This window comes from Tribolium madens, unplaced genomic scaffold (assembly GCF_015345945.1).
Source record: "Tribolium madens isolate multiple individuals breed KSU strain unplaced genomic scaffold, Tmad_KSU_1.1 Scaffold_91;HRSCAF=231;Tcas5.2_LG7, whole genome shotgun sequence".
In the NCBI taxonomy this organism is placed as follows: domain Eukaryota; kingdom Metazoa; phylum Arthropoda; class Insecta; order Coleoptera; family Tenebrionidae; genus Tribolium; species Tribolium madens.
Genome location: NW_025401063.1, coordinates 3,239,155 through 3,256,400, shown reverse-complemented (window position 1 = coordinate 3,256,400; position 17,246 = coordinate 3,239,155). Strand labels below are relative to the sequence as shown.

At 31.4% G+C, this 17,246-nt stretch overlaps 1 protein-coding gene across 2 annotated transcripts in view; it reads left to right on the top strand.

The window, feature by feature from the left end:
* Nucleotides 1-287: 287 nt before the first annotated feature.
* The window catches only part of LOC123012027, a 27,351-nt gene continuing 10,392 nt past the window's right edge, over nucleotides 288-17,246 (top strand). For both annotated transcript variants that reach the window (XM_044409786.1, XM_044409785.1), the window contains exons 1-2: nucleotides 288-3,347; nucleotides 3,398-3,543. In XM_044409786.1, coding sequence (XP_044265721.1) covers nucleotides 366-3,347; nucleotides 3,398-3,543 — 3,128 coding nt within the window. In that variant the 5' untranslated portion in view covers nucleotides 288-365. The remainder of the gene's footprint in view (nucleotides 3,348-3,397; nucleotides 3,544-17,246) is intronic.

Here is a 17,246-nt window from a genome sequence, read left to right as displayed (position 1 = left end):
ACCAGCGATAAAAACTGCATAAAACTACTAATTAGCTCAAGTTCAGGTATGTTTATTAAAAGAGATAACATTCAAACGTTGCATATTTGACAAAAACAGTTGCTTTTTTACTCTGTTATCGCCGTGTGCTGTATAAGGTTGGTCGAATTATCAAGTAAATCAGGTTCGAAAGTGACGAATTCTCGATCCTGCAGACTGTCCATATATGTATTTAACTGTTACCTCACGTGGGAGCACTGTCCATGACGTAGAGAACCAGCTTCTCGCTGGAAACTTGCACGCTCTTCACTTTCAAAAAGAGCGCGATCGCGAGCGTACGCACCGACAATTCTTGTGTTATTATTTATTACTTTAATTTTGTGAAAATGACGGTGAATAAAACGACAAAAACAAAGAAAAAAACCACCGCTGCTGCCTCAACCTCCACGGCAACAACTTCCAAAGTGACAAAATCGACGAAAACCTCCAAAGTGGTAGACGGTGAGCTCTCCAAAGCCTCCTCCTCGTCCAGTTTGCAAATCTCAGACATTTCCCACTTACCGGTCGACGCCAACATCGTCACCTACACGGTAACAGAGACTTTACCGACCGGTGGTGGCGAAAAAATCACAGTTTATGGCGAAACGGGCGCTACTAGCACCGAATACAGACACTTTATCGCACAAGACTCGAAAAACGCCACGACAATCACCCAACTCAGCTCGAAATTAAACAGATCGACTTCGAATATCTCACAGGAATCCGGCTCGACTTACACTGTCACCGAACCAGTGGAAGAACTCAAACTAACTTACAACAAAAACGACTCTGGATGGAACGGAAAGTTTATTTACGAACAACCTGTGGCCAAAAAGGGCCAAGGGACTGTTGTTGAACACTCCTCGACGTCAACTTCGCACGAGGAGCGCTCCTCAATAGCCAAAAGCTCCTCCAGTAGCTATGTCATCGAGATTGTCAACGGGAAAGAAAGGATAATCGACCAGAAACACCACGAGTCGGGTAGTGCCACTTCTGCCGTCAACGACGAACACTTAGCGATGAAAAGTGGCACTAATATCACCCCAGAAATACACTACAAGCAAGGGGCGAAGACCTCTTCCACCAAGTATGACACTGCACGTCCTGAGTTGACTCAACCCAAAACCAAAACCTCAGAATCGGTGAGGGAAGTGCACCAAATCGGCGATTCAGTATCGACAACAGCCCACGCAATACAAGATTCACACCAAACTGACAAAACTAGTGATAAAGCTAGTGACAGAAAGACAAAGAGTGAAGTAGTGGATTCCACATCTAATATTAGCAAAACTGTGAGAGATGGAGGAGTTTCTTGTAGTAAGACAAAAGATTCAGTTGATTCAAAAACCTACACCAAAAGTAGTGATATCAAAGAAGATTTCACCTCATCGACAACTTATTACGACTCCAAGGGGAACATCATCAAAACTGTGAAAGATGGGGAAGTTTCAGGTAGCACAAGACGAGATTCTGCTGATTCCAACCAAACCTACACCATTAGTGACAAAACTAGTGATATTAAAAAGTCAACAGTAGCAGATTTCACCTCGTCGACAACTTATTACGACTCCAAGGGGAACATCATCAGAACTGTGAGAGATGGGGAGGTTTCTGGTGGTAAGGGAAGAGTTGATAAATCTAGTGACACAAAGAATTTCGCATCGTCGACAAGTTACTACGACTCCAAGGGGAACATCATCAGAACGGTGAAAGATGGGGAAATTTCTAGTGACAAGAGACGAGATTCTGCTGATTCGAGCCAAACCTACACCATCAGTGACAAATCTAGTGATATTAAAAAGTCAACAGTAGCAGATTTCACCTCGTCGACAAGTTATTACGACTCCAAGGGGAACATCCTCAGAACTGTGAGAGATGAGGAGGTTTCTGGTGGTAAGGGAAGAGTTGATAAATCTAGTGACACAAAGAATTTCGCATCGTCGACAAGTTATTACGACTCCAAGGGGAACATCATCAGAACGGTGAAAGATGGGGAAATTTCTAGTGACAAGAGACGAGATTCTGCTGATTCGAAGCAAACCTACACCATTAGTGACAAAACTAGTGATATAAAAAAGTCAACAATGGCAGATTTCACCTCCTCGACAACTTACTACGACTCCAAAACTGTGAAAGATGGGCAAGTTTCTAGTGACAAGAGACGAGATTCTGCTGATTCGAGCCAAACCTACACCATCAGTGACACCACTAGTGATATAAAAAAGTCAACAAAGAGTGAAGTAACATCCAAGAAAAGAGATTCGATTGATTCGAACCAAACCTACACCATTAGTGACAAAACGTCAAAAGGTGGCGATTTGACGACCACCACCACTACAAGTTACTATGACTCCAGAGGGAATGTCATTAAAACGGTCAAAGATGTGGACATGGGGGAAATCCCCGGTAAAAGGCGCGATTCAGTCGACTCAAACCGGACTTACACCCTAAGTGAGAAGAGTTTCGTCGACGATTCGACTTTTGATGAGGTTTCCAAACGTCGAACAGCGCAAACCACCAGCGATTCGCGCAATTTCTACGGCCATGGAGTCGACTCGTCCAACACCGTCGTGAAGAACGTTTACGACGATAAAGCCGTCCAGAACACAATTGGTACCAAAGGTAGAATAATAAAGGATGACACAATCGATTCCACCGATTTGGTCTATTCGAACGAACGGAATTATGGGAAGACGGGGTGGAATGGGAAGTTCACCTACGAGACTCCAAAGCGGTCGCCTTCGCCGGGGAAAAAGTCCGATAAAAGAGCACCGTCGCCCGCGGCCCCAAAAAGGGGGACTTCCCCGGGGAAAAAGTCCGATAAGAGAACACCGTCTCCCGCGGTCCCAAAAAAGGGGACTTCGCCGGGGAAAAGAACAAGAAACGTGACTGATACCGTCCAGGATTTTTTATCGACTGAAATTAATGAAAACATCAACCAGAGTAGTGCGAAAAGTTTTGACCAAGTGACCGAACACATGGTGCCAACTGAAACCTTTGAAAGTTTCCAGACAATTTCATCCGACTCGAAAACTAGTTTTACTTCAGATAGGAAGAGTTTTGTTGATAATCAGAGCAACATCGAGAGTTACACCGTCTACGAGGGGCCTCGATTGCCGGTGACAGATTTTGTTGAGCAAAGTGAGATTGTTGACATCAAAAATGTGACTGATGTAAGAGATACAAAAGTGACGAATTTTGTGGATAGGAAAGCGACTGTGGAACATGTCACCAGCAAGGACGTGACTGATTTTAGGACTTCGAAGGATGTGACCGATAAAGTCAATAAAGTACACATTGAAGAAAATATCGTCGATATTAAAACTATCGTAAGTAGAGATAAAACGTGTGAAAGAATCGATTTTAATTGTTTTTACAGGACGAAGTCGAAAATATTACAAACATCAACCGCTTCAGCGATAATAAAGTGATCAATATTGTGAAGACCATCAAAGAAGCCCCCAAACCTGCAACGATCAAAATCCCCAATAAGGAGCAATGCATTTGCGAATTGTGCACGTGTGGGTAAGTAAAAATAAATGTTAGGAATTTTTATTCATAATGATCTCACAACTCGCGATTTATCTCTTAAAAAATATAAACATAAATAATTTTGACTAAAAATGGACAAGTTATCAGGATCATGGAGCTTGTTTGTTTTTTTGAAAAATTTTCTACACAATAAAAACAGATGATATAGTCAAGGTGATTTTTCAAATGTCAAGGATTTACTATAATTATTGTTATTTAAGTCTAAAAAATCAGTCAATAACATTGACCAAAAAAATTGTGAAGTTCAAATTCTTTTTCAAAAAAAAAATATAAAAACTAGATTGAAATGTTGAGTTTAATAGTAGATTATGTTGTTACTTTTATCCCGATGAATAACATTAAATACTATTTTCTCCGGAAACGTTAAAAAATGACATACAGGGTGTCCCAGGGTTACGTACGATAGACATCCATTTTTTTTTGGTCCAAAAATATTTTCGTCATTATAGGTAATTTCTATATAGGGTGGCGCAACAAAGTTATATTTTTTCTTATGGAACACCCGGTATATTATGCGCTTATTTGAAAGAGTTTTTAATTTTTGGAAGCACTAAAACTAGAAAACGGCAAAAGGTGGAGATTGAGTGACAGTAAAAAACAAAAATTCAGTCATAATTCTACAAAGTAGTAGAGTTTTATAAATTGACGTTTTGTAAAAAGATATCACTAAGAGTGCGTTGGATTTCAATCATTCTATCTGACACTTCTGACAGTTGTTGACATTTCGCGTAAATGTGGCTCACATTCTTCAAGAAAATCAAACGAAAACGATAGAAAAACTAAAGTATTCGTTACTGGTGATTTGAAAAAATCAAAACGGTGACGTAAATTTACAAATATAGTCTTTATTTCTCTATCACTAAAGGATTTATTTTTATTGCCAAATGCAGAATTAATTTTAAACTCATTATTCCTGCGTTTATTTGTACAAATTGTCCAAATATTGTCAATTTATTGGTAACAGTCGTTTTTTATTGCCAACTGAGAACACAGTTTTCAATGCAAAAAATTTGCACTTTTGTGATACTAAACGGGAAAAAAATATGAATTTTTCAAAGCCAATTAAGGAAACAAATTTAAATTTATTATTTGTAAAATTCATATAAAAGCTTAATCTATCGAGAAAAAAATTGACGAAATAGTCCCTTATCTAACATTAATTTTTCCTGGCTAATTGGAAAAATTAATTTAAATTCATTATTTTTTCGCCTTTTTCAAAGCAAATTCGAATTGAATTAAACCAGTTTTTTCATGGATAATCGGTGAGGTTTTTGCAAAATCTTGAATTTGATTGGTTGGACACATTTGTTAATTTATTGGTCCAATTACAAGGCCATTTCCCATTCACGTAATTACCACTATCCCGAGATCAAACCGGTTTTTATTGCTTATTGGCCAAAATCCGACAAAAACCTAGTTTGTGCCTAAATGACAGAAGTAAAGGTTACACTTTTGCCTAGGCTTAAGTAAAATTTAAATAAAGTAATTTAAAAACAACAGTGGTTATTGACGTTTGCCGATAAACTTTTTTCAAAAAATTAAAATTGGATTTCATTGGATATTATTTCTGAGAACTTAGGGAATACTATTAATATACCTTTAGAAAAAAAGTGTGGCTACAACTACATTCCATAACATTTGGTATAGTTTTTTGATTCACACTGTATATGTATACAGGGTGATTCAAAAGTGTCGGACCATCACTTGGGTGGTGATAAAGGACATTCAACTGAGTTAAAAGTTCCCATGACAAAAAATTGTTTGAGCCTTTTTTCACGAGGTATAGCTCTTCAAAGGTTAGATTTTAGGTAATTTGTGTTTTTTGGTGTACAAAACATTTAACAAACTAGCAAATTCAACAATAGATTAAATTTGACAACAATGGAAACAAAAGAGCTAAGATGCCTACATTATAATATGGGAATTGACAGTTCTGTTTTTTCTCAAAAGAAGGCTTGAAAAAAATCTGAATTCATTTTATGCTTAACTGAAAGTAATTTTTTATACATTCCTTCACGAATGCAAATTTTGACTGTTAAAACTGGAATTTTTTGGAATTTGCTTAAATCATGCAATAATTTCGAGAACATCTGACACATAAAATTTCTTTCTACTGGTTATTTTTCTATAATTTTAAGTAAATACTTCACCTTTCATTTATAAATCGGAACATATACCTAATTAAAGCCCAACCTGGAATTTTCATTTTTGAAATTACAAAATAAATCATTTTTGGGCCTCAAACAACATAATTTAGTTGTTAATTGTCATGTTGTTGGCTAGTTTTAATCATTGATGACTGATGATAAGTTAGAGAAGTTACGTAAGAGGCCAATTGGAAAAAAAGTGTAATATTTCTCGTACATTTTGTGTACTTTTTACTTTCATTATGATGTTTATTAAACACTGTAAAGCGATGTTTATAATAAAAATGAGCGTGTAACCGCATTTCCACACAGATTTGCAATAACAAAGCACCTTCAAAGAAGCGAAGTAGATGACATCATCCTTTGGAATATTTACTACATTCAGAACAAACCTGTTTTACAACACAAACTTGTGTGGGCATTTTCATCTGCTGTGGTTTCTTCTAATTTAAAGACTCATTATTATAGTTTTTATTCAATTATCATAAATACTCTAATGGGCACTTGAGCGAAATTATATGTTTTAAAATTTTTCGATTGAATTTGATTAATTTTGAAAAAAATTACTTGTAATATGAGTCAATTGAAGCGTGGGCAAGAATTTTTGCCGAGATTATTTTTAGCCCAGGATGCACATTGATGGCAAAATTGTGCCTAGCAATCTTCGGGTTAAGGTTAATTAGACAAGTTTCGTGATAATCAAACCAATTGGTTAAATAAAAAAAATGACGTAATTGATCCAAAACACGATCATTTCAACTATTAGCTCATTCAAGATTTGTCAAAAAATGTTTTATCAGTTTACAAGTAGCGAATATTTTGAAAAATTGTAACAGAAGATTGCCAGACTGCAGTTCTTGGAATCAGCCTTCTCCATTTGGCAATGAGAGGTGCTTAAAAAATGCACGAAGTCTTTGCCATATACGGAATGGTTTTAGTTGATCTTTCGAAGGCCGACTGAGATAGTAGGAGTGTTTCAATGGCCTACTTCCAGCTCATGGATTGAATTATAAGTTTTTTTGGTTTTTATAATGATTTAAGAGTGTCACTTGAGTCTGATGATGACGAAATGCAGACATGCAACTATTGCGTAACTGGCAAATTTGTGACACAACTACCTGTGTGAAGAATTCCTGAATATTTCCTCTCAATTTTATTAGATACTACTTTCTAATAAGTAATAAACTAATCAAAATTTGGAAAAAACGTTTTTTACTTAAACTATTTATTTTTTGGACAAACTAATTGATGAATCACAAAGTACTATAAAGTGACGTTTTATCAAGAAAAAGATTTTTTTTAGAGTTCTGAAATTTTTTTTATTTTATTAAACTATTTTTCTCATGAAAGTTATGATTTAAGGATTATTTAATTTTTATCAAAACTTTTTACATAAATTGCCATTATCAGAATTATTACTTTCGGATTTAAAATTCTGATTTAAAAAAACCGCTTGATTCCATACTTTGTCATATACACAGTATATTAAATAGATTAATGACTGAAATATATGACAAGGGTATGAAATTAATGAGCCATTAACATCTGAATTTGTTACAAGTTGAAAGTTCATCAGATAAGCAAAACACATTTTTAAACGTTTAAATAAAATGACCTTCTTTTTAAATCTTTGGGAAGTATTTATTTTAAGCGCTAAAACTGTAATCATTTCTTGTTCGTCTATTAATTAGATACGCCTCCGTGGTTTTGTTATAATTTTGTCATTATTCTAAATGTTACACATTTTTTTATTGCTATTTCCTCAATTTTGGTCATATAAAAAATGTCATTAGTTCTCATTCTCATTTTGTTCCAAAACTGACATTAGAAATGGTCAACATTTTTTAGTAAAATGTAGAATAGAAAAACTTTTTGTTGTGTATTAAAATGGGTGTTAAAAAAAAGCTTTTTTGACAGTTTTTTTTCTAATAGTTTTAGTAACAGCCCTACACTAGAATGTTACAAAAAAAAAAAAACAAGAAAAAAATATTACAACATTGTTATTGCCGATTTCCATTGATTTGAAGTATCTACTTCAAAACGAAAAAAAAAATAAAAAATTAAGTCAATTAATTCAATTTTAGGCCAAAATGAAGTAATTTGATTTCCAATCGATTTGGCTCAATTTTAAGCCCAAAATCAACTTGAATCAAACAGTTTTCTTCTAAACTAAAGCAATTTGAGCTACTTCCAATCCAATTTTGCTTAATTTTAACACTGGAATCATTGTAGATTAATGTATTTTACAAAAATAATTGCTTAAAATCCAATTTAAGGCCAAAATAAAGCCATTTGTGCTATTTACATTTGATTGGGCTCAATTTTAAGCCGAAAATCAACCTGAATCAAAGTTTTCAATAATATAATGGCTTGAATAAGAGTTTTCTTCCAAAATAAAGCAATTTTAGCTATTTTAAAATCCAATTTTGCTCGATTTTAATACAGAATTCATTCCAAATTAATGTATTTTATAAAAATAATTTCTTCAATATTAATTTTGTGCTGAAATAAAGCAATTTGTGCAATCGATTTCGCTTATTTTCAAGCAGGAAATCAACCTGAATCAAAGTATTTCAACAAAATAATAGCTTGAATTAAAGTTTTCTTTAAAAAAAAACAATTTGAGCTATTTCCGATCCAATTTTAATACAGAAATCATTCTAAATCAAAGTATTTTATAAAAAATAATGGCTTAAAATCTTTTTTTTTTTTTTGGCAAAAATGAAGCACTTTGTGCTAGTTTCCAATCGATTTGGCTCAATTTCAAGCAAGAAATCAAACTAAATCAAAGTATTTCAAGAAAATAATGGCTTGAATAAGAGTTTTCTTCCAAAGTAAAGCAATTTGAGCTATTTTCAATCAAATTTTGCTTGATATTGATACAGAATTAATTCTAAATTAATGCATAAAAATTATCTCTTCAATCCCATTTTTAGGCTGAATTGAAGCAAGTTGTGGTATTTCCAATTCATTTGGCCCAATTTTAAGCCGGAAATCAATCTGAATCAAAGTTTTTCCACAAAATAAATGCTTAAATAACAGTTTTCTTCCAAAATAAAGCAATTTGAGCTACTTTCAATCCAATTTCGCTTAATTTTAACACTGGAATCATTCTAAACTAATGTATTTTATAAAAATAATTGATTGAAATCGATTTTTAGGCCAAAACTTAACTGTAAGCCAAAAATCAACTTGAATCAAACCACTTTAACAAAATAAATGCTTAAATAACAGTTTTCTATATAAATATTTTTTTCTTGAAGTGATAAATTTCACTGTTTTTTTTTTAAACTTTTACCAACTCTAAAGAGCGATATTTTTTCATGTTTTAGTTGGAAGTACATTTTTGTCTAAAACTAGGCATTACGTGTTTTGTTAAATCCTGACAAACACATTTTCGTGACTCTCAACTGTTTAACTATAAATTTTAATGATGTGTACTTAAAAAACATCGGCAATATCGAACACACTTTCTAAAATCGAAGTTTAAAACGGAATACAAATTTAGTGCCATGATGTCATAATGGTGTAACGGTGTTCAAATTTTAAAATTATGGAAAGAATTTTACATAGTGGGAAATTTCAAATAATTTAATTTTCATTATTTTTATTTGTCTTCCACGAAGAATTGCACATTGAATTCCTGACATAACCTTTTATTCAAACTCAAACACTAGTTAACTGTTGCATTAACCACCATTTCTTTGCCCTCTTTGTCATTGTAAAAATAAAACTTTCTGCAAACTTATTGACACATGTATTTAGTGCTTCCTTCTGACAAAACAAGTAAATGATTAATCTTTTTAGCACATTGTTCACTTTTTCTTTCAAACTCTGTTCCATCATTTTATTTACTTCTATAGCGTATCGGTCCAGGTACTATACCAACTTCCGGTGAGTGTTAATTAGCGTTGGCAAGAAATTCATTCCGTTTGAACAAATCTAGCCGGAAGTGGCGTATCTAACAATTTAAAAATTTTGTTCAAAAGAATGGGTATGCAAATACGATAAATTTTTAATCAAAGGTCCGACGATTCATAGGTAACCTTGCGCGATGCAATTATAAATCGATTTTACGTTTTTTGCTAGAGATATTACAAATTTGCATTTCGCATTCTCTTTTTTAAATTATACGGTGTTGTCATTTCTAAAAATAGAACTCGTAGAGACCTGTGGCCATTCACATGGGGCTACGATGTATATTATTCGAGAAAAAAAATGCTCTGACGTAACAAAAAGTAAAAATACAATAATTGTTTTACCTACACTACAGATTTTCACATTTGGTTGATTTTACAAAGTCGAGGTTTGTTAATAATAAAAATGATCCATTTTCCCAGAAGTAGGTATTTTAGTAATAACTGTTATTAAGCGAGGTGGCTCGTAATTGTTTAATTGAATGTTAATTATCAGTTTATAGCAATTACGTCAGTTTTACTTCACAGAGTTTTTTCACATGTACTTAATTTTATTATACGATTTAAGCTACGTAAAAATAATTGTAATAATGGTGTAATAATAGAGAAAGAAGTTTGTTTAAAACGAGGGGCCGTTAACTTGATCGATTGTCAAGGAAACTGCAAAATTCGTAATAGTTTTGAAGTTATACTCGAATTTATATTTTTCATATTTGATATTTTTGACAGAAATTATCTCGATAATTATTTATCGTAAAGCACTGTTCTTTTTTGTATATGATAGAAAATTAAATTCTCTTTCCAACGCTGCCAAATATAAGAGGTTATTACCAATAAGTCCGGAGTTATTGGCAATAGAGCGCTCCGGATGCCAAAAATCGACCAAAATCTTGACAAAAATCCAAAAATGTTTTCACTTTATAATTGATCCATATAACGTTTTTTACATTTCTAAAGGTCCTAAAGACTCAAAAAAATGCATAAAACGTTATTTGCTCAAGTTTAAAAAAATACGAATTTTTCGTATGAAGGTTTTGAGTGGTAAAAATACTTAATTTACCTTAAGTCGTAAAAACGCTTGAAATATGGTTTTCTAGACGTAAAATTACGAGCTAAACACGATGCAACAAGTTAAAATACTCTACGATGCATAGTTTTTGAGATATTGAGTAATAAAGTTAAGAATAAAGAGCGAAGCATCAGATTTTGACCAAAAAATCTAATTTTTTTTTTCTTATGAAAAACTAGTACTATATGTAAAATTAACTGGAGAATACGCCTGTACAAACCGTTTTGACCTAGAATTCATAGTTTTTGAGATATTATTTTTTTATGTGAAAAACTAAAAATGGCTCTGTACCCGGAACCATAACCCGGAGCGACTTCCGGTTTGTGCCATTAGATAGATAATTTCCAGCTAATTTTAGTAGTTTTTAGCTTTTTGCTCTAAGTCTCATAGTTTCATAGAAAAACGCGTTTAAAGTTTCACAATTTTGACAATTTTCACTTTTTGAACGACGATTACGACCAAATTATTAGACTTAGAGCAAGAAGCTTGACACCATCGTAATAAGCGTAAGAAAATCTGTGGAATGAAGCCAAAGCCAAAGAAGTCAATATCTCGTAAAAAAATTTTGAATTTTCAAACGCCGAAACTAAAGGAGATAGCGCAAAATGCGTGGAAAATTCGTTATCAGCGCGTCAAAATCTATTAACAAAATTTTTAGCTTTTTTTATTTTGTAAATTGCGGCAAAACTGTGGCTCAATGACATAATATTTTGACCTATACCTATGTAAAATGTTCCGGGGAATCGATTGGCGTCAATTAAACTGCAAAATTCGTAGTAGTTTTGAAGTTATAGTCGGATTTATATTTTTCATATTTTTGACTTTATCAGATATTTTCTCAATAATTATTTATCGTACAACACTGATCTTTTTTGTGTATGGTAGAAAATTAAATTCTCTTTCCAACGGTACCAAATATAAGAGGTTATTACCAATAAGTCCGGAGTTATTGACAATAGAGCGCTCCAGGTGTCAAAAATAGACCAAAATCTTGGCAAAAATCCAAAAAAATTTTTACTTTATAATTGATCCATATAACGTTTTTTACATTTCTAGAGGTCCTAAAGACTCAAAAAAATGCATAAAACGTTATTTGGTCAAGTTAAAAAAATTACGAATTTTTCGAGTTTTTAAAGGTAGTAAAATCGTAAAAATAGTCAATTTACCTTAAATCATAAAAAGGCTTGAAATATGGTTTCTAGACGTAAAAAAACGTACTGAACACCATGCAACAGGTTAAAATACTCTACGATGCATAGTTTTTGAAATATGTTTTTTTTTGAAACTTAAAAAAAATGTGTACAACTAATCAATTTCAAAATAATCTACTAAAATTCCAGTGATTCCAATAATTCATCGTAATTCCATTGTTTTCTGTCTAATTCCTATAATTCCTAATTAAATCCTGTAATTCCAAAATAATTCCTGTAATTTCAAATTAATTAATGCCATAGTTCTAAGAAATTCAAGGTAATTTTCAAAAGTATTTCGGTAATTCTTGAAAAATTCGAGTAATTCTCAAATGATTCCAGTAGATCCAAATTAGTTCTGATAGTTATGGTAATTTTCAAAACATTGTCTCAGATAATTCAAAAAAAAAAACAGTAATTCCAGAAACTTTTCACATATAATTGCAGTATAATTCTAAACAATCCAAAGTTAATTTTAATAATTCTAGATACTTTCAAGCAATTTCGATTGAATTATAAAATTTTGTACAACATGATAACATAATTAGAGTTAACGGCCCCTCGGTTTAAAATAAAATGAAAAAATCAAGGAGTAATTGCTTTTGCAGTTAACGAAGGATTTTTATGAATAAACAAATCTGTGACATCATACATATTTTTTAACGCATAAACAAAAGGTTCCACACTAAAAATAATTAACATAGAATACTGAATTTTTATAAATTTTAGCATATCACCTGACCTGTTTTAGTAGTTTTGTAAATAAATATGCTGATTTTTAATCTTATTCACTACAGTACAAAAATGTATATTTTGCATTTATAAACCTGGATCATTATTATTCCATCATCATTATCTTGTAAAATCGATAAATTATATTAACCTCGATTGTCTCAACTCAAAAAAAAATGTACCATTGTTGAATTTTCAGAAATCACAACAGAAAAAAACAATGTTTTTATCGTTTATGTAGGTGGGATTTATAAAAACACCTCTACACACAATTTTGATTAAGTATTCTCATTTTTTCCAGTTTTAACCATCCATTGTTCTTGCGATTTCTTTGTCTCCCGCCTATACAAAAGCAAAAATTCTTGTTAAATACAATTTGTCACTTAGAAATTTTCTTTTATAATGAAGTAATGAAATCTTGCATTGTACTAAAAATGAAAAGAAAGCCTGAGAATTAACTGCACTTTGAAAATAAGGCGAAAAAACGTCCCACTCTTGACCACCCACGATATTTTTAGTAAACTACCTACTTAACTTCAGAGGTCAATTTTCATCTCAGATGCAAAAAATTTCAAGTAAATGCACTCCGCATATCATAAATAATAATGTGAGTCATTATCACTTTTCTGTTTGGACTTTCTCTCTTTTCAGAGAAAGTCACAACAATTACATCATCGCTAGACTTAAAAAAATTATCACAAAATGAAAAAAAAAAACAAAAAGATTTCGTTTAATTACATGAAAACAAATGTGATAAAATATAGTCAACCAGTTCTCGCTTTTTCAGAAAAACGTGGGCAAATTCATGTGTTTGTGTCACTTTCTAAGGCTACACCTACCCGAATTTCGACCTACCTTGTACTCCTACAAAAGTGACTCATTTCGAGCTGTTATTTTACCAAAACCATCATTTATTCATTTTCTCTACACACAAAAACTCAATTTCCAAATTAATGACAATTTAAGTAATTCACCAAAATAGACCATTTTTCTCTATTTTTCAATTAATTGTGCATAAATTTCAAATAGTGCAAGTTTTTAATTATCAATGAAATAAAGACATCATTGTGTAAATGTTCCGTGCGAGAATCAGATATAAATCATGATAACGTTTTTACAACAAAATGCGTAACATTTATATCGCGATATTTTTAGCACACGAACGTTCGAAATTGTATTGATCAAACAAACGACAAATTTGTGTCACCTGTTTTTGATAATAAAAAAATTAAGTTATTGAAATTGAAAACACGTAAATGTTGGGCGTATTTACAACAGGAATATGTTGTGAATATTTGATCAGCAACAAGAAAAACATACTTAACTAACATCCAATTTAAGAAAAAGAGAAAAATTTTAAGTAAAATAAGATACCAGATTTTCTTAATATACAGGCTGCGCCAGAACTCGCGCCCCAGAGAAAATTTCAAGTAAGGCACTGTTATTTTATTTAAATATCTATAAAACTATAAATCTTTACTCAACCCAAAAGCTATTACCAAATCGACTCTCCCAACGAAAACTCAATTATTAATAACGAAACAACAATAACAAATAAAAATTTGTGATTCAATTTATACTAATCAAATACTCCAATTTCGTTCTAATGATAATTCTAATCTCAATAATTACCTAGAAAACTATAGTAACTCATAAAAATTGATTTTTGAGTTACAATGGCTCATGTAGGGCTCAAAATACAAAAACAATAAGAATTTTTTTTAATAAACCATTATTTACCAAAATTTAGATCCTTAGCAATTTTAAATAATATATTTTTTTATTAAAAATCAAAGATTTAAAGCAATTTTTCTCAAAACAGTAATTTTTGAGTCACTATAGTTTTCGTAGGGAGAGTCTATACAGGGTGCGCCAGAACTCGCGCCCCAGAGCAAAATTTTAAGTAAGATAAGGTACTAGGAATATGAAAAAAATGTAAAAAATTCTATCTGTCAAAAAATTTTGACATTTTTTTTTCATTTGATATTTTTTATTTTCCTGGTATCTTACTTTATTTTTTTCTCTGGGGTGCGAGTTCTGGCGCACCCTGTATTGCACATGTCTGCACCAAGAAAACTAAAATCTTGCAAATTGAAAAAAAATGGGTTTTTATATTTAAAATTAAGAAATTGAATATAGTCCAAAAACACTATTTTTAATTTTTGAAATTGGGCCATAAGTAAAAAATATAAAGCGCTTGCTGTTTTTTAAAAATCACCCTGTATTATTGGAACTTGTTGAGCTTGAAGTCATCAAAAATAAATACAGAAAAAAATTGAATGTCCAAAATTTTCTTAATAAAACAACATTAATTTATAATAATAATCAAAAAATTTAGTAATTTTCTAACAAACTAATCAAAAATTTTTTATTTAACAAATTTGTAAAACAGTAAATTAAAATAAAATATAATAATAACAGTATTCTAAAAAACTGGTGATCAACTGATCATATACTTACTTGAAACGTATTTTTTGTAATAAAAATTATTTTTCCAACACAAAAAAATAGACTCAAAGTGCAAAATTGTTTCCATGTTCTTACCTTACATAGAATTTTTTCTGGGGCGCGACTTATGGCGCACCCGGTATAAGTCAAAATATCAAAATAATGTAACATTTAAAAATGTTTACCGTTAAGATAGGTATGTAATTGAATTATGTATTTATTTTTAAAAATTGCATTGAATTTTTCGAACAAGTTTTAGAAAAACTAGTCGATATTTCCTAATTATTTGCCATTCCATCATAAATCATGATTTTGCTATAATTTCTCAAGTGGAGAAAATATCAAATGAATTATGTATTCAGCTCTGAAACGGCTGGAAATTACCATAAGTAATGGGAAATGAACCCAAAAAATTATTTATTTTGATAAATTTTTTGCTATTTTAAACTTGAAGATTAATCACGATCGAATTTATCACTGCAGTCGTAACTCCTTAAATGTCCTACAATCCTACATCGATAAGGATGCGGTAATAAGAACAGCAGGATTATAGTAGTAAGAGCCCCCATTTGTTGCGACCTGCACATTTCTAGGCCACGATGTCAGCCTTGGTTGTTTTAGTGCTGACGCCTTGCGTCGCGAGGTCGGACGTCTTTTATTCTCTCTTCTATTATAACAGAACAGCAATAATTATCCTTTAAGTTTTTTACATGAAACGGACGACTCTTCTAAATTTAGTATTGATTAGTAAGTGGTTAAATAGCGAGTGATTTTGCTCAAGATAAAAGAAAATCTGTTATATTATTAAAGTGTGAAAACGTAATTATGCTGACTTCATCTAAATGGGGTTTAAAACGATCTTAATTAAATTAGTTTTGATTTACTTTTTGTAATTTATTGAAAAATTCACAATTTATGAATTTAATACTAAAAAGTACGCTCAGAAAATTAGTCAGTGGAATAAAACGGTAAGAAGTGTTATTTATAATCTTTGTTTAGATTGTTTGTGTTGTTGTACTTAATTAAGCAATTAATTTTTGCAACAGTTAGCGGAGTTTTCACAGTGGTCAGTCAACTCAAGCGACACTTGCAAGCTGTTTAGATAATTATTAAGTATTGATAATAATAAAATATTTATGCTTAACGGCTAGTTTAAATACGGATAATCAATAAGTGCTAAGAAACCACAGGCCGTTCCATGTATACACAATTTATTTATTACTTTACGCAGGGCCTGAAATTAGCCTTTCAGAGGTGTTGATTAATTTCGTGCTAGATAACGATGTGATAAAAAATGGAAGGCGTCAATGTACAACAATGTGAAAAAGTAAAAGAGTTGTCACTGTCAGTTACATAAATCCACCAAGTTTTATTTTATTATTTTGTTTGATGTGAAAAGAAATAAAAATATGAGAAAAAAATATTTTCTAACTTTTGTTTCAAGAAACTTAATCTGGGAATTCCTAATCATTTTATTCTAATACAATAAGTATCTGTAATTATAATAATAATAATATAAATTAATAAAATCGACAAACAGTTTTAAGAAATATTATATTTTATCTGAAGAGTGGATTTCTAAAAACGCAATGACACAATAAATATTTTTCTATTTTGGATCTGAAAGAAAGATTATTTCGATAACAAAACCGATGCCTTAATGAGCCATTTAAACACCGATTCGGATGCTGAAATAGACTAGTACAATTTACTTTCTAAAGGTTGGTAATGGTGATTTTCAGCGGCGTTGTGAGCAATTTATTTTCATGATTGTTAATTCAACAAAAATTTGAAAAATACTTGAAACTTGACACTTTGAAAATCGAACTTTGTCACATTTATTACCAACCACAATCTTGTTAAAGTAAAAAAGTTCCTAAATTTTGAAACATTTACTTTTACGTTAAAAAAGTACGTAAAACACACAAAATAGAAAAAATAGCATAAAAACTTGTTTCATAAGGGAAGTAAATAAAATACGATAATTTTAAAAAAAAACTAGAACACAGAAATTAAGTCTTAAAAGTCACTTTAAAAACTTGCATGTTTAATGTACGTTTTTATTTGATTTAGTACCTTGTTGGGCATTAAAAATAACACAAGAAAATTGTTTTATATATTTTCACCATTTCCTCCAATTATTATTAATAAATTTTCAGTTTACAAAAAAATC